The sequence below is a fragment of the Capricornis sumatraensis genome, chromosome 19 (genome assembly GCF_032405125.1).
Source record: "Capricornis sumatraensis isolate serow.1 chromosome 19, serow.2, whole genome shotgun sequence".
NCBI lineage: Eukaryota > Metazoa > Chordata > Mammalia > Artiodactyla > Bovidae > Capricornis > Capricornis sumatraensis.
Window position 1 is genome coordinate 37,675,688 of NC_091087.1, and position 22,929 is coordinate 37,698,616.

Sequence of the window (22,929 nt, forward strand, 5' to 3'; positions counted from 1 at the left end):
ACACCCTAGGGTCCACTGTATGGTATTTGTGGAGTCATTAGTGTAACTTTCTACAGTATTCTTTAAACAGAATGATTTTAGAAATGACCATTGCCCTCAGGTTCTATTTAATAAGCTATTATTTCTGATTTAGAGCACTTGCAGCTCCCACACCATTCTCCTGTTCTCTCGGGAGAACACCCCATATCCCACCCTTTTAGTTCTTAGGGCTGGTCCCAGGGACAATGGGGGATGGGCTGCAGGAAGACAAATGAGAACAGCAGTAGTGACTCTTTATCCCTCCTGTTGCTCCCACAAAACATTCCTCTGCATGTGAGAGAGAAATAAGCTGCAAAGGACTCAATTTTTTTTATTTTTTTTATTTTTTTTTAGGACTCAATTTTAAAATAACACTGAGAAAAATAACCAAGGCTTGGAGCTACCAGTGAATCACTGCACTTCTTTACTTTGTAAAATATTATTTTCTTTTTAAGTGGACAAGTACTCCAAGGAATACAGATTCTTCTGTATTGTGGTCCTTTAGAGGGGTCATAGTATCACCCACACCATGAGGCACAGGGCCTCTCATTCCACCAGGGGTTAGCTGTGGGCCTCACCCCTCCACCCCTTCCGACTGCTCTGGGATGACAAATCACAGACATTTGAGTTGACCCAAGATCCTGTGTGGGCTCCGGACTTGGACACCAGGCAGTGGGGAATAGGTTTTTTCCTCTACTTTAAAGCATCGTCTTCCTCTATCGGAAACATCAGGCATGAAATTTATGAGCAAGTCTTTGCAAGGATGCAAACACAAATTCTGACCTCTGACCACCTAATCTCAACTGGTGTGTGCTGAGAATGCCTTATGGTAGCTCTGCATCAATATGAAGATCCAGCGCTGTCTACCAGAGAAGGAATTCAAATCAGTTGCCTTTTGATTTATCTTCAGTGATGCCTTTGGAGAGCAAGGGGAAAAGATGTTGACTGTTAAGGCCTGTAGCATGCAAACACTCCCACCTGTCCCATATCAGTCACAGGGTCTCCAGGCTCAAAGAGATTGGTGAAATCATCCAGCAGCTCCACACCCCTATCTGATGCATCAATTCTGTCTCCATCAGTCTCTGTTGTAATGACTTCTAGAACAGGGAGCTCACCACCCATGAAGCTCAGGTGCTCAACAATGGGAAAGGCCTGCCATAACGAGGGATGGAAATCTGCTTCCCATGCCTTCTTTCCCACTGGTCCCAGTTCTGTCCTATGTGGGCCACTCAGGTCATTGCTCACCACCCACTGCTCCCCCCTCCCCCCACCAGCTACATAGCTCCAGACCTCCTGACTGCTCCTTGCAGCCACTTTTCATGCAACAGCTCGCATGCTCACTCACAGCATACTGCCAGATGAGTGATGTTTGGGTCAGTCAAGCCCCCAGGATCTAGAGAGAACAAATAGCAGGCAGGCCTTGCAGATGAAAGCTCAGAAATCTTGAGCCATCAACGGCTACCTCATAACCTTGAAATCCCTCCACTCTATGGTTTCCAAAAACCACTCACATCCCTCTCTCACAGCTCCCTTATAACAAAGGGAAACATAAACCAGGAGTCGGATTAAGTGCCTTAAAGGTCAATGAATGGAGCTCACACTGTTTGCAGAGGTTGTGCCAGGAGGATCGAAGGGCTAGATACAGAGGAGTCCCCAGGATTCATCCAATCCTCACCTCTCCTTATAGGAAAGAAGACGCTGAGGCCAGGGAGAAAGGGACTCACCCTGGGTTGCACAGAAGGTTAGTGATAAACTCCCAGGCTTAAGTAATTTCCACGGCCAAAGGGCCTGCTTCTCCAGTCAGGCACTGTCCCTTGACATCATCACTCCAATACTAACTGGCCTAATCTGCCCCATCACTCTTGGTACTGACGGAGCGGCGTGTGGCCCTTACTGAGTGAGAGGTGTGGTTCTCCGGGTTCAGGCCTAATCAGAGAGCCCCGTAGCTGGGGCGCGGCTGTCGGAGAGCCGGGTCGGAGGTCCGCTGGGTGCTTGGCCCGGCCGCACAGCTCTTGCAGGCCCTGGCGGAAGTCGCGGCGCAGCAGGCAGTAAAGCAGCGGGTTGAGGCAGCTGTTGGAGTGCGCCAGGCAGATGGACACCGGGAAGAGGTAGGCCTGCACCAGGAAGTAGGCGCGGTCCCAGGGCACCGCGTTCAGCTTGATCAGCACCCCCCAGAACGTAAGCGCTTGGTTGGGCAGCCAGCAGAGCACGAAGGCCAGCAGCACGCAGGCCAGCGCGCGGGTAACCCGGGAGCGACGTCGGGGCGGGACCCCAGATGGCCAGCGTACCTGCCGCCGCCGCAGGAAGCGCAGAAGCAGCAGTGAGCAGGTCCCCAGCGTGACCAGCGGCAGCACAAAGGCCACGGTGATCTTTTGCAGATGGTAGAAGGCCAGCCAGTCGGGACCGCCGTCTGGGAAGCGCAGTAGGCACAAGCGTTCGCCCCCGATGCTGGCCGCTGTGGCGAACAGGGCGGTGGGTGCAGTGGCCAGGACTGCGGTGGCCCAGAGCAAGCTGCACAAGCAGACGGCCCACAGGGTGCCCGGGCGGCCGGGGCGCAGCGCCCTCGCCACCGCGTAGTAGCGCGCCACGCTCATGGCGCTAAGGAAGAAGCCGCTGGCGTACATATTGAGCACCGTGAGCGTGAGCACCACCTTGCACATGGCACCCCCGAAGGGCCAGCTGAAGTCGCGCACCATGTCCACGGCCCAGAAGGGCAGTGTCAGCACGAACTGCAGGTCGGTGGCTGCAAGGTTGAGTAGGAAGCAGTTGAGCAGCGAGCGCCGGCGCCGCTGCTGGGACCGCACCAGGACCAGCACCAGCACGTTGCCCACCAGCCCCACAGCGCACAGGGCCAGGTAGGCGCCCGCGATTAGCGCGCGGAGTGCCAGCGCCGCTCCAGCCTCTGCCACTCCCTCCAGGCCGTCCAGGCTGCGGGGACCCCAGGTCGGGCGAGTGCTCTCAGATCCGTTGCCCACCGAACTGTTACAGGGTTGCCGGGACGACGCATCTCCAAACCAGTTCAGGGGGAGCACGGCCCCGAAGGCGCGGGCCATGCGACAGCTGCCTCTGGCTGACGCCATCGCCCTTGGTGGAGCTCAGGGATCGGCTCAGGTCCACCCCGAAGCCAGCGGCTAAATTGGGACGACTAGCGGTGTTCAGCACCTCGCAGCAGCACTTTTAAAGGGATGAAGGCTGCCCTGATTGGTCAGTTGCACTCGCGCCCTGCCCTAAGCGCTTCCAGGCCGTATTTCTATTGGCTACTTCTTTACCTTCGATTTCGTCAAGAACTGAGGACCCTCAGCCAGAGTGGAGGCCGGAAGCTGAGACTTGGGGGCCGGGAGGTCAGGTCGGAGGAGAAGGCTTCTGCGATTCACGTGGGCTCAGGGTCGCGGCTGTGCGTGGGTCGCTGAGTGAAGACGCAACGCTAGAAACAGAGCGCCTCCCGCAGCGGTTCAACCTTCAGGACTGGAGAAGGGTTCCGATAAGTTTCGCCTCGGGAAGCAGCATACCCCTCCACCTTCAGCCTTTGCGGGCCGGAAATACTCAGCGGGAGACTGTTGCTCCGGACCAAATAGCAGGGACTGGCAGTCTCTTTGCCTCCAGCCCTGCTCCCTTAAATGGTCCCCCAACCCCGGTCTCCTCTTGGTAAAGGTATTTTTCTAGCTGTGTTTTAGCATTGGGCACTCCTCATCCCCTCTCCCCTTTTGTTCCGTTCTCGGTCTCAAAGTGCCCGAGATCTTCCCATGGCCAGATTTTCTTATGGCTGGCTCTTTCTCAGCACTTGGGCTCAAATGTCACCTCCTCAGAAAGGCCTTCCCGCAACTACCTCCTTCTGTACTTGCAGAATTTTTTATTGCATACCTTCTATGTTCTATCCACCTTGCTAAACACTAGGAATGCAGCAATAGGCATGGAACATATTTTCTCCTGGGAGATAAAGACAAGTAAATGAGATGATCTCATATAGGGGAAAGTGCAACATTAAAAAAGAAAAAAGCATGGTAATAACTCAGTGAGTGTTAGGGCAGGAGGCTCAAGGAAGGTGGTCGGGTTTAAGGATGGGAGGGTTCCCAGGAGAGGGAGAGACCATAGTCCCCTTTAGGTTACTTACCAGCCGTGTGTCTTGGGGCTAATTGATCTACCTTGCCTACCTGTAAAGGAGGAAGATGATAACCTCTTGTGAGGGTCATGGGAAAACTGATCAAGCTAAGAGAACCCCCTTCTCCTCATTCTGACCTCCTGTTTTGCTGAAGGCCCTCTCTATGGTAGTCAGTCCCCCATTGGCTTTAGTCTGGAGCTCCCACTCTGAGGAGCCCTTTCCTTCTTTCCTGCTCTCCTAGGAGCTTTGGGACAGCATACTGCCAGGAGCGGGGACGTGGTCTCCAGAGGGCAGGTCTTCACGGTGTCTCCTATCCTTAATCAGTGACCACAGGCAGATTCACTGCCAGACCTCCCTTGCCTGGGAGATAGAGAATCTGAAGCAAGTGGGATTCTCTCCCCAGTAGTCACAAGAGAGGAAATTAACCCAATTACCCAGTTCTAGTTTGGGCCAGGGGGCTTCCCCTGTGGCTCAGTGGTAAAGAATCCACCTGCAATGCAGAAGATGCAGGCTTGATCCCTGGGTCAGGAAGATCCCCTGGAGGAGGGCATGGCAGCCCACTCCAGTATTCCTACCTGGAGAATCCCATGGACAGAGGAGCCTGGCAGGCTAGAGTCCATAGGGATGAAAAGAGTCGGACACGACTGAAGCAACTTAGCATGCACACAGTCTGGGCCAGAGCCCAGATGAACCGGTAATCTGATAGAAAGTTTGCAAAATTAGATCATACTTTCCCAGAGTTTCCCTTTAGTGGGCCCTGGTGGCCTAGGAATTTTTCTTCCTTTTATGGGAGTTGTCATTGAATGTCAGGTAGCCTGAGTTGCTAGTCTCTGTGCCCTGGCTACTAGCTTGCTTTGTGGTTTGGGGCAAGTGACTTGCCCTCTCTGGCCTCAGTTTTCTTGTCTGTAAAATGGTCTGTAAAACCTCTTATGGTTCTCACAGGCCAAGAGTTCTCTATGTATATCTTGTTTTCATTCATTCATGGATGATCTTTTTGGGGTGCTTCAGCCCAGGATCTCCTCTCCCCGTGGCAGTCATAAGGTAAGCCAGATCACATGCCTCTGTGATGCTCTAGGACATCTTATCTTATTTAAAATAAACTCCTCACTCCTTCCCTGACCATAAGGGCTCTCCTGATCTGGGGCCAGCTCACCTCCCTAATCTCATCTAGTAGCCCTCCAACCTGCACTCGCTTCTGTGCAAGGCTCCACCTGCACTAGCCTCCGCTGTCCCTCCAGGGTACCAAATTTTCTCCTGTCTCTGGGACTCTGCACTCACCAGGCCCTCTGCTTGGGGTGCTTTTCCCTAGTTTGTTCCAAGACTGACTTTTTTTAAATTTTTATTTTTGAAAGTTATTAATGTATTTTATTAAAGTATAGTTGATTTGCAATGTTTCAAGTGTACAGCAAAGTGATTCAGTTATATATATATATATTTTTCTTTTACAGATTCTTTCCCATTATAGGTTATTATAAGATATTGGATATAGTTTCCTGTGCTATCCAGTAAGACATTGTTGTTTATCTATTTTATGTATAGTAGTATGTATCTGCTTCATCTACTTCATGTATCTAGTTCATCCCAAACTCCTAATTTATCTCTGCCCACCCTCTTTTCCCTTTGGCAACCATAAGTGTGCTTTCTATGTGTGTGAGTCTGTTTCTGTTTCATAGGTAAGTTGATATGTATCTGTTTCTTAAATTCCACACGTAAGTGATATCACATTTGTCTTTTTCTGTCTGACTTACTTAGTATGATCATTGCTAGGTCCATCCATGTTGCTGCAAATGGCATTTTGTTCTTTTTTATGACAATAACTTTCCTGTGTGTGTGTGTGTGTGTGTGTGTGTACACACACATCTTTATCCATTCATCTGTCAATGGACACTTAGGTTGCTTCCACACCCATGCCTTGGTTATTGTAAATAGTGCTGCTATGAATACTGGGTGCATGTATCTTTGTGATTTAGAGATTTCCTCCTTTCTGAATATATGCCTAGGAATGGGGGTTGCTGGATCATATGATAATTCTATTTTTAGTTTTTGAAGAAACTTATATATTGTTCTCCATACTGGCTGCACCAGTTTACATTCCTATCAACAGTTCCCTTTTCTCCATACCATCTCTAGCATTTATTATTTGTAGACTTTTTAATGATGGTTATTCTGACCAGTATGAGGTGATACTTCATTGTAGTTTTTTTTTTTTTATTAAATTTTAAAATCTTTAATTCATTGTAGTTTTGATTTGCATTTTCTAATAATTAGTAATGTTGAGCATGTTTTCATGTGCCTGTTGGCCATCTATATGTCTTCTTTGGAGAAATGTCTATTTAGATCTTCTGTCCATCTTTTGATTGGGATTTTTGGGGGGGTTATATATTGAGCTGTGTAAGCTGTTTGCATATTTTGGAAATTAATCCCTTGTCAATTGCATCATTTGCAAATATTTTCTCCCATTCTGTAGGTTGTTTTTCATTTTATTTATGGTTTCCTTTGTTATGCAAAAGCTTTTAAGTTTAATTAGGTCCATTTGTTTTATTTTGCTTTTGTTTCCCTTACTCTAGGAGATGAATCAAAAAGAATAATTGTTGTGATTTATGTCAAAGAGTGTTCTGCTTATATTTTCCTCTAGGAGTTTTATAGTATTTGGTCTTACATTTAGGCCTTTAGTCCCACTCCCTGGTGGCTCAGAGGTTAAAGTGTCTGCCTGCAATGTGGGAGACCCATGTTCGATCCCTGGGTCAGGAAGATCCCCTGGATGAAGGAAATGGCAACCCACTCCAGTATTCTTTCCTGGAGAATCCCTTGGAGGGAGGAGCCTGGTAGGCTGTAGTCCACGGGGTCACAAAGAGTCTTTCGCAACTTCACTTCACTTAGGCCTTTAATCTATTTTGAGTTTATTTTTGTATATGGTTTCAGGGAATGTTCTAATTTCATTCTTTGACATGTATCTGTCCAGTTTCCCAGTCACTTATTCAAGAGACTGTCTTATCTCAAAACTAACTCTTAACCCAGAAGTCTCATATCAGATGTTACCTCCTCCAAGAAGTCCTCCTTGACTATCCTACCCATATGACCAAGTCCCACCTCTACCCTCAAGTCTCCATCTCATCCCCCGAGGATTAAAAAATACCCAACTTTTAAATGAAGTATAATATCCATGTGCACATGCCCATGTGTCATATGCATACAGTTTGATGAATTTTCACATACCAAACACAACCATGTAACCAGCACCCACGGCAAGAAACAGAACATGAATAGCATCCCCAGAAGCCCCCTCATGTCTCATGTCCCTTTAGTCCCCGTGCTTCCTTCCAGAGTAATCACTATCCTCATTTTCAACAGCACAGATTAGTTTGGGCTGTTTTAGTGTGTTATATGAATGGAAACACACATGTATACACTTCAGTGCCTGGCTGCATGGGTCTGTGAAGTTCATCCATACTGTAGAGTATAGCAGTAGCTCATTCATCTGCACTGCTGTATGATCACCCTGTTCTATTTATAACACTTGTCACAATCAGAGTGTATGTATGTGTTGACATTTTAAAAAATCTGCCCCCACCAGAAAGTTAGTCCATTGAAAGGAAGGCCTGTCTTTGTCATGTTCACCGCCCTTGTCATGGTGGGAGGTCAACAAAGAACCATGGGGTGAAGGCCTGCAGGACCCTGCCCAGCGGCCTCAGCCTTTGATGGGCGCTGTGATGGAGACAGAGCTGGACCAGCATCCGTTCTACCCCCAGGAGCCCACAGGTCACAGGAGAGCTCAGCCGGGGGTGGTCAGCACTGAACGAGGGCCACTGGGATAGAGTTGGAGGCAGAGGCACTTGGAGGGGCAGGAAGGGAGGGTGGGGAGCTATGAGCTCTGGGCTGTAAGGATTCATTCTCTGAGCACTTGTGAGTACACTTAGTAGGATGGGTTATGGTTATGGGAAGGCCTTGTTTGGGCCTTTAAAAAGGCCAGAGCTGGAGGGGCAGAGTGACAAGTGCTGGCGGTGGATTTACCAGTTCAGGGCTGTAGGAAGTGTCCCACAGAGGTTAGCTGGAGCCAGAGAAGAGCATAGCACTGAGGCCAGGGTGCTTTCTGGGAGGCAGCTGCCTTCCTCCTGGTTGATCAGCTACTATGTCCCCAGCCCAGTGCCAGGCTTTTTACACATATCGTCCTCCAGCTCCTCCAAGAGGCAGGAAATGTGATCTCCATTCACACAGGAGGGAGCAGAGGCTCAGAAAGGGGGGTTGTTGCACATCCCACAGCAGAACCAGGAATTGACCCCAAACCTCGCTCTGAAGAGCCTGTTATTTTCCCTGTGATGCTGATGACAGTGCTCTAAAAACCTACATGTTTGGGGATCCACCCAAGAGAACGTAGTTTTTGGTGGGAGAGGGTGACAGGTTGGGGATATATTTATTTTTCTTTTCCAAAAAAAAAAAAAAATCTCTTGGGAGTTCCCTGGTGGTCCAGTTGTTAAGACTCTGTAATTCCAGTACCTGGAGCATGGGTTCAACCCCTGGTCAGGGAACTAAGATCCCACATACTGTGCTGCATGGCCAAAAAGTAAAAATAAAATCTCTTTATTGTTGTTACTACAGTGAAGAAATAGCACTTCCACATAGAGTTTTCTACAAATGATGTGGCCAGTGCTGGTTTTTCCCTTTGGAATGGTTCCCTCCTCCCACCCACCCCAAGTGAGATTACAGATGGCTGTGTTAAGGGGTGTGGGTCAGTTTGGGTTCTTGCTATGTATCCCCCTCTTGTTCCCCATTTCCACTCCCAATCTGGGCCACCCAGCCCCTTGCTTCGCTGTACTGGGAAGATCAGCGGAACATCAGGGCAACATTCCTGGAGGCCCTGGAGAGCCCAGAGAAAGTGTGGAGGGGACAGAAAGTGAAGGCCACGGCAGGAGCGGCCTGGTTCAGGCCACCTCTTGGAACTGCATCCCTTCCTCCCACAGAGTGTGCCTGGGTGGGTGTGCGATGAGCCAGGGCAGAGGCGGCTGTTTTTCATCTTGTGTGCCTGTTGGACAGTTTGACTCTTGTAAACCATGAACGCATATTACATTGACATAAATGCAAATTGAATTGCAAAAGAACAAAAACCTTTGCAGATCTGACAGGTGAAAAGTGCTCTGCGGTTGCTTGGATCTACATCCCTTTAATTGCTGGTGGGGATGTACATTTCTCAAATGTTTCTGCAGCATCTGTGTTTTCCCTAAACTCTTGGTGTCTGTTGCCATCAACAGTGTCATGGTTGGAGCCTGGTACCTGGAGGCAGACCTCCTTTCAAGTCCTGCCCTGCCAGTTACCATGTGACCTCACAAAAGTGACTTAATCTCTGTTTTTCTTGCCTGTAAATTGGATAGTAATAACTTCCCTCATGGGGTTGCTCCAGGGTTAATAAGATTCATGTAATGCATCCCTTGTGTAAGTGTCCCAGTGTTAGTTCAGGATAAAGAACACCTGGATAGGGTAAGGAACAGCTATAATGCTGGGGGTGGTGGTAGTGGGCGAAGTACAGGGCTGACTCAGAGTAAACGAGGAGGACCTGGTGTCCTCAGGCGTGACCCCTAAGGTATGCCCACAGGCAATCAGTTCAGTTCAGTCACTCAGCCGTGTCCGACTCTTTGTGACCTCATGAATCACAGCACGCCAGGCCTCCCTGTCCATCACTAACTCCTGGAGTTCACTCAGACTCACGTCTATCGAGTCAGTGATGCCATCCAGCCATCTCATCCTCTGTCGTCCCCTTCTCCTCCTGCCCCCAATCGCTCCCAGCATCAGAGTCTTTTCCAATGAGTCAACTCTTCGCATGAGGTGGCCAAAGGACTGGAGTTTCAGCTTTAGCATCATTCCTTCCAAAGAAATCCCAGGGCTGATCTCCTTCAGAATGGACTGGTTGGATCTCCTTGCAGTCCAAGAGTCTTCTCCAAGACCACAGTTCAAAAGCATAAATTCTTCGGCGCTCAGCCTTCTTCACAGTCCAACTCTCACATCCATACGTGACCACAAGAAAAACCATAGCCTTGACAGGTAGTACCTCCAGCTATTAAACCCTTCCCAGAAGCCTCCTCTGCTGAACTGTAATTCTAGACCATTCTCCTTTCTCATGCCTTCCTAAAGCATCCGGCCTAGGTTTCCTAGAAACAACTCTCCCTCTGTACTCAGGTCTGGGTTTATCTATTTAATTATGTTTCATAATATAATAGCAGAAGCAATAGGATAAACTGGCTTGTAAACAAATTCAGGTGGCTCTTGGGAAGCCTGCAGCTTGTTTGGTGGGAAGACAAGTGTTTGGGGCCCGTTAGACCAGTATTTAAGGTGCCCACCTTTCCCCTGGGGATTTGGTGAAAATGCAGATTCCAGTTCAGCAGGTTCGAGGCATGCTGAGATGCTGTATTTCTCACAAGCTCTCAGGTGATGCCTGTGCTGTTGGTCCAAAACGCCACACTTGATGTAGAGTGGGAGAGTGTATTCTACTAGTAGCAAGGGATCAGCATGCCGTGGGCAGTAGTCTGTATGTTTTACCAGGAGATTGGCTGTCTTTGTCCAGTTGGGCTGCTAAAACAAAATGTCATAGACCAGGTGGCATATAAACGACAGAGATTTATTTTTCACAGCTCTGGAGGCTAGAGGTCCAAGATCAACATGCCAGCATGGTCAAGTGAGAGCCTCCTTCCAGGTGGCAGACTTCTCTTTGTGGTTGTGTCCTCACAAAGGAAGGGGAGGGGGAGCTCTCTGGGACCTCTTTCATGGAGCCCATTAACAAGGGCTTCACTCTCGTGACCTAGTCACCTCCCAAATGCCCCACCTCCTAACACTACCACCTTTGGAATTCTGGAGGAACACAGACAAATGGGGCAACATTTGGTGAGTTGGGTTGGCAGAGGTTGCTGGGTAACTTCCACTGTATTAATACTAGTTTACAAAGCAGTTTTACATATATCATCTTAATAAGTTGAGATAATATCATAGATCATTGTTTTGATCTCCTATTTACTAAGGTTATAAGATTCAGAACAATTGAGCAGTTTGCCCAAGGGCATGCAGCTAATTCTAGGCAAAGGGAGGACTTAAACCCAACCAATCTGACTGCAGAGCCTGTCACTCATTCCATCATGATGTGGAGCTTACCTGAGAACATCTCTAGATCCTGAAGCCAGTCAGCCCAGAGTAGTAGTTAATCTGAGCCAAGCCTGTGGGTCTTATCTTTACCATTGAATTTGGAATTGTCCATTCAGATGGTTTGCAATTAGGCCTTTGTGGGTTCTTGTGTATAGATAAGGCAACTTCTATTTCTGTGGGTTTTGTTCATTTCTTTTGAGACCTCCCATCTGGATCTCTGACTTCCTGCTCCAGTGGGGACTAGCGGCTCTCTCGGCCTTCTGAACAGTTGTGATTCTGGAATTTTCCTTCACTATTATTATGGAGACTCCCTTTCTTTGCTAGCACATGGAATTTGTCTTTCCCGACAAATGTGATTTGTGTCAGATGACCCGTTGCCTAGTTCCCAGGTCTTTCTCGTAGTTTACCTCCTCATTTGGGTGGAGTACAGCCTCCTGTAACTTTCAGAGAAAAAGACCATAGGAAACAAATGTCTTGAGACCTTCAATATCTTAAAATGGCTATATTCTGCCCTCACACTTGATCGAGAGCCTGAGAATTGAGTTCTATGTTGGAAACATAGAATTTTCCAGAATTTTGAAGGCATTGCTCTGTTGACTTCTGGCTAATAGGGCTGCTGGAGAGAATTCTGGCGCCATTCTGTTACAGAGTCTTTGTGACCATTTTCTTCCCACCTCTGGGAATAATTTTCTCTAGTACCTACAAGTTCTGGTACATCAAGATGTTGTGTCTTGGAAGTGAAAGTGTTAGTCGCTCAATCGTGTCCAACTCTGTGTCCTCATGGACTGTAGCCTGCCAGGCTCCTCTGTCCATGGGATTCACCAGGCAAGAGATACTGGAGTGGGTTGTCATTTCCTTCTCTCCACTGAATCTTCCCAACTCAGGGATCAAACCAAGGCCTCTCACAGTGCAGGCAGATTCTTTACCATCTGAACCACCAAGGAACCTGTGTGTCTTGGTAGGGGTCTCTTCTTATGTGTTGTACTGGATGCCAGTAAACTCTTTCAGTCTAGAAATGCATGTGCTTCACTCCTGAGAAAGATTCTTCTATCATTTATTTGATAATTTTCTATTTCTTCTGATCTCTCTAGGTCTCTTCTGATCTCTTAATTTTTGATATTGGATTTAAGGACTTTTAAAATATGGAGAAATGTTTGCTTTATGAAAAGCATTAGATGTAGGCACATCTATTAACTTCTTTCCCTGCCTATTTTGCTATTGACTTCGTCTTAAAAATTTGCTTCTAACCCCCAAATTATATAACTAACTTCATTTTTAAAATTGGCAATAGCAATTTCAGAATAAGGATCATGCTGTTTTTATTCATTTAAGCTCCACTGCAGGCAGCACAAGTGAGTATCTGTTGGATAAATAAAGTAGTGAAATGATTTATTGATTAAAAAAGAAAAATAAAAATGACCCATGTCATTTATTTTATCCAGGATCTTATTACCAGCAAAGGTTCTGATTTTTAGATGTTGGTCAAGTATTTTCTTTACAAAAACTAATAAAATACATGAAATAATGTTATAGGATAAATAACAGAAAGAGCTTCCAAAAACTCAATAAATATAATAGAAAAGCATAAAAAGTTTTCAAATTATTTCCAGACACAAGGATTTGGAACACCCCTTGCTGAAACAATAGCAAGAAGAAACAATAGCAAGAAGAAGAAAAAAAAATTATAAAAAAGAAAAAGAAGAAAACAGCCAAGGCTGCAGTGTGGGGCAGTAAGAGATCTAAGGTTTGTGTGAATGTCAGGCTGGGGACACAGCCTCCCACATAACAGTCTTCTGGGATCTGCTAGTCTTCAGTCCAATTGACAGGGCCCTGGCCATCTGGGAGTTCATGGGCTAGATGTGAAGATAAGATTTGACTGCAGGAAATAATCTGATGGCCATTCCTGAGGGTCCCTTTGGAAATCAGCATGGCTCCTGACCCTTGACAGGTCCTAAATGCAAGCCTCAGTGACTCTCTAGTGAAGGGGAAGTCCTGTTCCACACATCTAGCCATCTGGCAGACTTAGAAACAACTCCCAAAGGTGGAGCCAGGAAGAAGCAGGTCCTTTGATGCATAGAAGCTCAAACTGGCAATCCAGGAGGCAGAGGTACTCAGGGACTTGGGTGCTGGGACATTCAGCAAACCACCTGACCTCTTCGTGCTTCAGCTTCTCCATCTGTAAAATGAAGATATAATAGTGTCCACTTCCAGAGTTGGGAGGAGGAGGATGTGAGACCTTGCATGTAAAAGCAGAGTGCCAACACATGGGATTCAGCACTCATCCACTGCCACAATTCGCCTCTGTCTAGTCATCCTTCTCACTGCCCAGATGGCTGCTGGCGAGAGTGGAAGCTGTTCTTGGACCTTTGTCCCCTGAGCTGACTGACAGTTTTGAAATTTCCATGTGGATAATGTCCATGACTCCTGTGATGCTGTCCCTCATGGTGGTGTGGGGTCAGGCCCCCCTCCTAAGCTGGGTAGTTGGCAGGCAAAGGCCCCAGTGCTTTGAACTATGGTACTATATTCAGAACACCCATGTCTCCAGGGCTTCCAGAACAATGGCTAATCAGTCCCATGGCAGCTACTCAGCATCCCCTTTCCAAGTCAATCAACTTGTGCGTTTTCAAAGCCAGTTCTTACTCAGCCCAGTTGCTGTCCCATGGAAGGGAGCGCTTTTTTAGGCATCCCTGTTTAGCAATCTGTACCCTAAATTAGCATTTAGAATTGTGCCCTTAATTTGGCAATTCTTATCTATCACAGTTACAAACACACATGCCCTTGACAGTAGCCCCAGTTCTAGGACTTTATCCAACAGTTGTACTCACCTATATGCACAGAGGATAGTCACAGCAAGAGATGAGAAATAATCTAAATACCCCCCAGTAGGAGATGGGTAACATATACACATGATGGAATGTCAACCATCCAACATTTATTTGGATAACTGAAAATAGCTACTGAATGTGTGTTGTAGGTCAGCTGCTGTTCTAAGAGCCTATTAGTGAGCAAGACAGAGGATTCCTGCCCCCATAAAGCTTACATTCTGGTTTACGTGCCACATGCTAAGAAGCTATTAAAATAAGGCTGCTGTAGGTCCATGAGTAAGGATGCTGGCCCATCTCCCATCTCTGAGCTGTGTGGGTAAATGAAAAAAGCAAGGTGTAGAGTGACTGAGCCACCAGGTGTGCTCAATGGAACTTTGTGTTTGCCTAGAATTTTTCTAAAAGGGTTCAGGAGAAACTGAAATAATAATGGCCCATAGGAAGGAGCACCAAAGGACTCGGGGTCAGTTTTGGGAGGGAAGAGTTACTCTTCACTGTTTGTAAAAGTGTGAATGTTTATCCTGTGCTTGCCTTACCAAAAAAATGCAAAATAAAACAAAATACAAAAGACCTTTTACTCTTCCGGGTGACTTCAAATTATTTAATCATCTAGACCAGAGTTTCTCAACCTTGGCACTTTGACATTTGGGCTGGATAATTCTTTGTTGGCAGTGGGGGGCTGACCTCTCCATTATAAGATGTTAGCAGCATTCCTGGCTTCTACCTGTCAGATGCCAGGAGTACCTTCCCCTAGTTGTAACAATAAAAACAAAACAAACAAACAAAAAACACCTCCAGACATTGCAAAATTCCATGGAACCAAAATCACCCCCAGTTGAGAATCACTGCTCAAAAAACTTTGAAATACAGTAGCAATCACTATCTCCGTTAGACAGATAAGTAGAGGCCCAAAGAGGCTTTATAGTATTTTTTTAAATCATATGCTTCATTTTAAAATTGATATCTATTCATTTATGATTTAAAATACACGCGCTCTCCTGGCTAATTTTTAAGCAATCTATTAATATATATGTGAATAAATAGAAGTAGAATGAGTCTAGTTTCTTATTTCACTTGATCCGTTTCTAGTAGCGCTTTAGCTCAGTTAAATCTTACTGGAGATGTTGGGCTACACAGATAACAACCATTTAAAAAATAAATTAATTCAATCAAGATTTGGCAGAGGTGGTGGGGGTGGACTCTAATCGGATACCTGACATTTTGAACAATTACATGTTGAAATATCAAATCTCTTGCTTTGTTCAAAATGTAAACTTTACGCCCCAGAGTTGGAGTTGGCTGGCCTTATTTTTCTGGTTGGATTGTTATTTGTGTCATGAGGGCAGGACTAAACTTCACAATCCTTTTGTATCCTGTGGTGTCCAGGATAGTTCCCAAGGAGGCTTAAAATGAAGGCAGCCCAGCAGGCTGCGGACAGAGTAAAGGCCAGGACCTGGGACACAGACGGCAACAGGTGAGGACTGTTGTCAGCTTGTGTTTTTAAACCACAAGCTCCTAGGCTGCCTTTCAGAAAAGCCTCTAATCTGTGTTTGGCCTTGGCAGCTCCCCAGAGGAGTGAGGACAGCAGACTGTGGTACTGGCCAGGGAGGACTGTGTGTCCTGCCCACCCCCAGATCCTTTCCCTCTCTGGGGCTTCCTGTGCTGGAGGCTGAGATCACAAAACAAGGCAGGCACGGCCTGAGCATCTCACAGTGTGGTGGGCTTGGCAGACGTAACAGACAAGAGCAATGCAGTGTGATTTGAGCCATGATGGGGGTTGCAAAGATGCTTGGGGACCTTGAGAAGGGAGTCGGGGAAGACTTGCTGAGAGGTGATGTATAAGCTGAGCCCGAAAAGACAGGTCTCACTCAGATCTACCAAGTGTGCGTCCATCTCTTCCCTTTCACCCTCACATGACTGGTGAATATCACCTCCTCGGGAGGCCCTTCTCGACTGACCCCTTGGAAAGTAGACCCTCTAAACTCCTGGTTTTATTTTCTTCATAGCCCCTCTCAGCAGCTGGTCTTGTTTACATGTTTGCCTACTAGCCTGTGGCCCTCCTCCAGAAAGAGTTCCAGAGACTGTGACCCTCTTGTTCCCTGGGAATACCCAATACCTGTGAGAAGGCGGTCTGCCAGGTGGATGAGGGTGGAGTTAAGAAGTAGAGGGGAAGGACACCTCTAGAATGCACTGGGCAGGTCAAGATGAGAAGGACTTGAAGGGTCCTGTGGCTCTGGCACCAGGGTGGAAGATGGTGGAGGGGGTGAGCCTGAGATGCAAACGGGAGGAGGCAAAATTTAGATAACTGTCTGGAGAGGGTAGATTGAGAAAGAGCAGAAATGTGGGGTGGGAACTAGAGAGCGACCACTCATTTATGGAGGGGTATAATCCATATCTTTACTTGGAAGGAGACCAGAATTTTTTTAAACTAAGGGTCAGGAGCCAGTGATGGTTGGATGGCATCACTGACTCAATGCACATGAGTTTGAGCAAGCTCTGGGAATTGGTGATGGACAGGGAAGCCTGGCATGCTGCAGTCCATGGGGTCACAAAGAGTCAGATGCAACTGAGTGAATGAACAGGAGCCAGTGGAGACCAAGGAAAGAGGGGAACACCTAGAGCAAGGTCCTTGCAGCGGCCTGGCAGAAGCTTTTGTCTCTGACCACTGGAAGGTGCCTGCTCCATTGTGTCCAGAGGATGGGAAAATGCATGGGTGCCAGTTATAGATGCTTGGTGCACAGCCTGGGGGTGTGGGGGGCAGGATGTGGTGTGAACTGTCCCTGCAGCAAGGTCAATGGCTGTAGGAGCAGGGGAGAAATGGAAAGTGGTTGGCTAAGGGCCAGAAGTCAAGCAATGATAGCAGCAACAGTAGCAAGGGCCAGAAGTCAAGCAATGAGTATAGCTAGGGAGGGAAGTGAGTGGAGCTAGGAGGGGAAGGTCGGCGGGGGGGCGGGGGTGGTGGGGGGCGGTGGGCATAGACAGCTGACAAGAGACTGGAGGAAGAAAGTTCAGTTCAGTTCAGTTCAGTCGCTCAGTCGTGTCCGACTCTCTGTGACCCCATGAATCGCAGCATGCCAGGCCTCCCTGTCCATCACCATCTCCTGGAGTTCACTCAGACTCACGTCCATCGAGTCAGTGATGCCATCCAGCCAGCTCATCCTCGGTCGTCCCCTTCTCCTCCTGCCCCCAATCCTTCCCAGCATCAGAGTCTTTTCCAATGAGTCAACTCTTTGCATGAGGTGGCCAAAGTACTGGAGCTTCAGCTTTAGCATCATTCCCTCCAAAGAAATCCCAGGGCTGATCTCCTTCAGAATGAACCGGTTGGATCTCCTTGCAGTCCAAGGGACTCTCAAGAGTCTTCTCCAACACCACAGTTCAAAAGCATCAATTCTTTGGCGCTCAGCCTTCTTCACAGTCCAACACTCACATCCATACATGACCACAGGAAAAACCATAGCCTTGACTAGACAGACCTTAGTCGGCAAAGTAATGTCTCTGCTTTTGAATATACTATCTAGGGTGGTCATAACTTTTCTTCCAAGGAGGAAGAAAAGCACATATTATTACTGTGACTATTCAGGGAGGATGGGAAAGGCATCAGGATGTGCTCTGAGAGTGGGGCATCTGATCGGGAGACTTCAGAGTGGGCTGTCGGGGGTGACAGAACCTAGGCTGTGGCAGTGGAGGGAGGAGGGAGCCCAGGAGTGCTGGTGGCTAAGGTGGAGGGACGGGTCATTAGAGATGAGGAGGTCAAGCAACTGTGTAGCCATGTGCTGCATTTGTCCCCAAGGACAGCAGGGCTTGGGGTGAAGGAGCCAGATGGGAACTTCCAGAATGAGTGCATGTGAGATGGAACAGGGAAGAGGTATATGGGCGGCAGAAGGCTACACAAAGGCTGGTCAGGGGAAGAAAGCAGGCCACTACTGTCCTGAGGAACAAGAGGTGAAGGTCCTCAGGGTAGGGCCAGGTTTAGTGAAGCAGAAGGTGAAGGGTGGGAGTGTTCTTTGACATGGGGAACGGCTTCTGGGAGCATCAAGGGAGGGAGCAGGAAGCTAGAATCAGGGCTGGGGCCACAGGACAGATGGTGGGTGTTTGAGGCTGAGGATGCGAGGCTGGGATTGGCAGGCTTCCAAGCTCCCAGGAGGCCCCTGCTGAGTCTGTGGGCTCCAGCCCATGGGCCAAATGCTGTGCTTCCCTTCAGGCAAACACACTTGCAGGGAGGAATTGAGGGACCCTGCCCCAAGTAGGAAACATGCTCCCTTGGGAAGAGTCTGGGCCTCTCTCCCCAGCTAGCTTTGGAGACCCTGGACCCTCTCGGGGCGTCTATGTCCCTCTTCTTTAGAAGGGCAGCCCCGGGAGTGCACCGAAGGGCGCCACCGCGAGCACAGTTTAGGGACAAGGCAGAAATTCCAGAAATTCCAGATTCTCTGAGGGGCGCCGGAGGGCTATGGACAGGAGGGCCCTTCTTGGCTCCACCGCCAGACGGCGCCCTCGGCCCGGTGGGCGGCCGACCGGCCGTCGGGGGGCGCTGCGTGCACCCTGCCCAGTGCTCCGCCCCTGAGCGGTGGGCAGTCGGCCCCGGCCCGGAGTGGCCCGAGAGGGTGGGGCGAGGGCGGGGCGAGGCCGCGCCTGGGCGGGAGGGGCGGGCCGGGGGCGGGGGAAGGAGCCCGAGGGGCGGGGCGGGGGCCCGCGGCGTTTCTCCCTCCCTCCCTCCTTCCCTTTCTTTCTCCTCTTCTCACTCTCCAGTCTTTTCTTTGCCTCCGCTGCCGGCCGAGGGGGCGGGCCCTGCAGCCTTTGTTGCTCGCAGCCGAGCGCAGCCGCCCGCCGGGCGACAGTCCGGGCCCAGGACTCCGGGAGCTGCACGCGGGTCGGGCATGTCCTGAGCCGGACCCGGGACCGGGCAGCGAACGGACGGGACGGACGAGAGCGTGTGCGAGGGGTCGCTCGGCGGCCGCCTGGCCCCGGCCATGCCCAGCGGCCCGAGTCCCCGAAGCCCCGCGCCGCTGCTGCGCCCCCTGCTCCTGTTCCTCTCGGTCCTGGCGCCGGGCGCCCACGGATCTGCACCAGGTGGGTGGCTGCCCCGCCCCGGCCGGCCGGCCCTGCCACCCCTCCCGGCTTCTCCAGCCTAGGTTCAGCCCCTTCTCACCTCTGCAGATTCCGCTCCCTCCAGGCTCTGCCGGGAGGGGTCGCCCCCCACTCTCCTGGTGTTAGGACAGGGGTGGGCTTGGGGCAGCGAAACCGCGCCTTCAGGGTGCCTTCCCCAGCCCTCGACTCCGCTACGCACCCTGCCCATAGCCGGAATAAGCCTCTTACACGCTCTTCGAGCTCCCGTTTCCCCACCTCGGGTGCAGCAGATCGCGTCTGTCTCTCCCGGGGAATCTCTTCGTCTGAGCAACTGGACGGAGCGCGGCTTGCTCACGATGTATTCAGTTTCTCGCCCTCCTCAGTGTGCCCTCCTCTGGAAAGCAGGCTGGCCAGGGCGCTGCGGGCGGAGTCGCGGGGTCGCAGGTCTACGCGGTCCCCCGCCGAGCCCCGGCCCCTCGCCCCGGTCCCCAGCCTCTAGGCAGCCTGCCCGGCCCTCAGGCTCGCTGGGCCGGGTCTTGCGCTGTCCTTGCACTTCCTGCCTCCCCCTCCCCCAAGTGTGAAGGAGCCGGGAGTGCAGCGCGGAGAAGGAGCTTCTTTCCCCGGCCCTGGGCTTGGCTCTCCCCGCCCAGCCCCGCCCGGCTGGCCTCCGACGAGCCTCTGGCCCGGGTCCAGAATCATGCTCCGTCCCGGTCCGCCGGGCCGCGGAGCTCCTGGAGCGTCCGGCCTGGGAATTTAGGATCGAAGAGTGTAGAGGACCCCCGGGCCTTGCGCTCTGGGAGCTCCGGGTCTCATGGGCGCGGGTAGAATAGTGGGAAGCGCTGTAGAGGCGAGGGAGTCGAGAAGAAGGCTTTGTAGGAGAGGGGCCCGAGCTTGGAGGGACTGAAAGGATGGATGAACTTTAGATGGGCTGGAAGGGTGTGTGTGTGTGTGTGTGTGTGTGTGTGTGTGTGTGTGTGATGGATGAACTTTAGATGGGCTGGAAGGGTGTGTGTGTGTGTGTGTGTGTGTGTGTGTGTGTGTGTGTGTGTGATGGATGAACTTTAGATGGGCTGGAAGGGTGTGTGTGTGTGTGTGTGTGTGTGTGTGTGTGTGTGTGATGGATGAACTTTAGGTAGGCTGGAAGGGTGTGTGTGTGTGTGTGTGTGTGTGTGTGTGTGTGTGTGTGTGTGATGGATGAACTTTAGATGGGCTGGAAGGGGGTGTGTGTGTGTGTGTGTGTGATGGATGAACTTTAGATGGGCTGGAAGGGTGTGTGTGTGTGTGTGTGTGTGTGTGTGTGTGTGATGGATGAACTTTAGATGGGCTGGAAGGGTGTGTGTGTGTGTGTGTGTGTGTGTGTGTGTGTGTGATGGATGAACTTTAGATGGGCTGGAAGGGTGTGTGTGTGTGTGTGTGTGTGTGTGATGGATGAACTTTAGATGGGCTGGAAGGGTGTGTGTGTGTGTGTGTGTGTGTGTGTGTGTGTGTGATGGATGAACTTTAGATGGGCTGGAAGGGTGTGTGTGTGTGTGTGTGTGTGTGTGTGTGTGTGATGGATGAACTTTAGATGGGCTGGAAGGGGGTGTGTGTGTGTGTGTGTGTGTGTGTGTGATGGATGAACTTTAGATGGGCTGGAAGGGGGTGTGTGTGTGTGTGTGTGAGATGGATGAACTTTAGATGGGCTGGAAGGGTGTGTGTGTGTGTGTGTGTGTGTGTGTGTGTGTGTGTGAGAGATGGATGAACTTTAGATGGGCTGGAAAGGTGTGTGTGTGTGTGTGTGTGTGTGTGTGTGTGTGTGTGATGGATGAACTTTAGATGGGCTGGAAGGGGGTGTGGGGAAGTGGGGGGATGTGTGGGTATGGGTGGGTGGGTGCAGCCCAACAGGGCTTGGTGGAGTGGGTGGGGGTGGGGTGGCTAGGTTAGGCCTTTGAGCTGGGTTTTGGGAAGACCTTCCTCCCCAGCAGAGGGATTGTAGTTGTGAGGCTGGAAAAGCATATAGGCCGGAATGTAGGGAGCATTTAAGCCTGATCTTAGAGGTTCGTGGAACCATTGAGGGGTGCAGCTGATGAAAGCCTTTGAGGGGAGCAGTGTTTTAGGGAAGAAGCTCCCCGTCTAGCACCAATGTGTAGGGGACAGAGCAAATATTTAATGAGACCTACCATGTGCCAGCATCCCTACTTCTTATTTCTCATCAGCTCCACAACAACCCTGCAAGGTGTGTGATGGAAAGTTCTTTTATAAATGAGAGGACAGATTCAGAGAGGAGAGTGACCTGCTAGGTTAGACTCCTGGGCTACCTGGGTGAAGCCTGTGTTTTCCCACTGCCCCAAAGCTGGGGACCGATGAGGGTGAACCAGGTGATGGGAGCAGGAAAGTAGTTGCCCCAAGGAAGTGCCCCTGAAGCCTGAACTTGGGTCCAGGCTCCCTGGCAGCTGTGGGAGAAAGGTTATGTGTGTGTCAGGGGGCGGAGGGGAGTGCCCGTGGTCAGGGTCCCCTTCTATTGCAAGCCAGACACATGTATGAGCTTGCCCATGTTGTTAAACTGGGATAATGGTATCTATCTCCAAGGGTTGTTATGAGAATTCAGTGAGATGCTGAATGTGTTTGCTTCACACAGAGCAGAGAGACTGCCATGTGGTGGCTGTAGTTTTTATGAGTCTGCCAGGTAGACCCAATAAAATTAGGGAGTCCTTGGTGTGTCCTGAAACTTGGACCTGCCATTTGGAGTGGAGGAAAGGCAAGCGCCCCTCCTATCTAATCTGGGTCACCCTTCAGGTGAGTGTCTGTCTCCAGTGTCCCTATAGATACGTCGCATGAGGTCCTCCCCAGTCTCTCCCACTCGGGATCCCTGACATGGAGGCTGCTGAGCTCTTTGTCATTTTCTTTAGATCTGCCTGGGGGACCTAGACTGGGTGCTCTGCCCACTGAATGCAACCCTGGTAGAGGCCAAAGAAAACATCTTGGGCTCACTTTTAGAAAAATGTAACAAACCAAGGGACTTGTTGGGATTGCTGGGACTGGCTCAGGGGCCCACCGAAACACTGTTTCACACGTGAGCTCCGTGTGCATGTGCATGCACACACGTGCATGCAGACAAGTGCAGACAGACTGGGGCGGGAGGGCGTGTGTCACACACTCCCTGGTTATTTTTTCTCTTTGTCATGAGCTATGGGTCATTTGAAGAGCTGGACTGTAACTCAGGTACTCGATAAGGAGGTGAGGGTAAACACCATGTTGGCATTTCTCTGGTAGAAGTTCCAGGGTGACAGTTCTGTCACCTAGCAGTGATATTCAAAGTATTCAACACCCGTTGTGGCAGGAACGCACTCCAATCACAACCGAATAACCTTCCTGGCAGGACAGACTCAGCCATGAACCACTGGCAGTCCCTGCTCCCATCTGCAGTAGCTTTAGCACTGCTGGCTCAGCTCTGATGGACAATTACCCTTTGCTGGCACTGGGTGGTGGTACTTTCAGCCACCATGATCTCTACCAGCCATCAGCTATCAGAGACACTGAAAGAGTTGTTTATTTTTTAACTTACTCTGTCCTCATTTAAAAATATTTTAATAGTAAAACAATATAAATTGACAATTGAAAAAGAATGCAGAATAAAGCAAGAAAATGAAAATTATTGCAGTAAAAGTGGTAACATCCTGTAAGTAATTTTACATTTCTTATTAAAATATTAAGTCATTAGGCAAAAGAAGTTTTTAAAGAAATAGCTAAGTATACTTGAGAACTTCTCTTGCTAATTTTCAGTCATAACTTAGTCACATTTGCTTTGTGTTACTATCTGTT

General features: G+C 49.6%; 2 protein-coding genes across 2 annotated transcripts in view; one reads left to right on the plus strand and one right to left on the minus strand.

Moving 5' to 3' along the window:
• Positions 1 to 1,874: 1,874 nt before the first annotated feature.
• LOC138094971 (relaxin-3 receptor 1-like) lies at positions 1,875 to 3,098 on the minus strand. The gene has a single exon (XM_068990966.1). The coding sequence runs from the start codon at positions 3,096 to 3,098 to the stop codon at positions 1,875 to 1,877; it is 1,224 nt and encodes a 407-aa protein (XP_068847067.1).
• A 15,933-nt stretch (positions 3,099 to 19,031) lies between these two features.
• Positions 19,032 to 22,929, plus strand: part of ADAMTS7 (ADAM metallopeptidase with thrombospondin type 1 motif 7) — a 56,993-nt gene continuing 53,095 nt past the window's right edge. The window contains exon 1 of the mRNA XM_068990967.1: positions 19,032 to 19,131. Within this exon, the coding sequence (XP_068847068.1) occupies positions 19,032 to 19,131 (100 nt within the window). The remainder of the gene's footprint in view (positions 19,132 to 22,929) is intronic.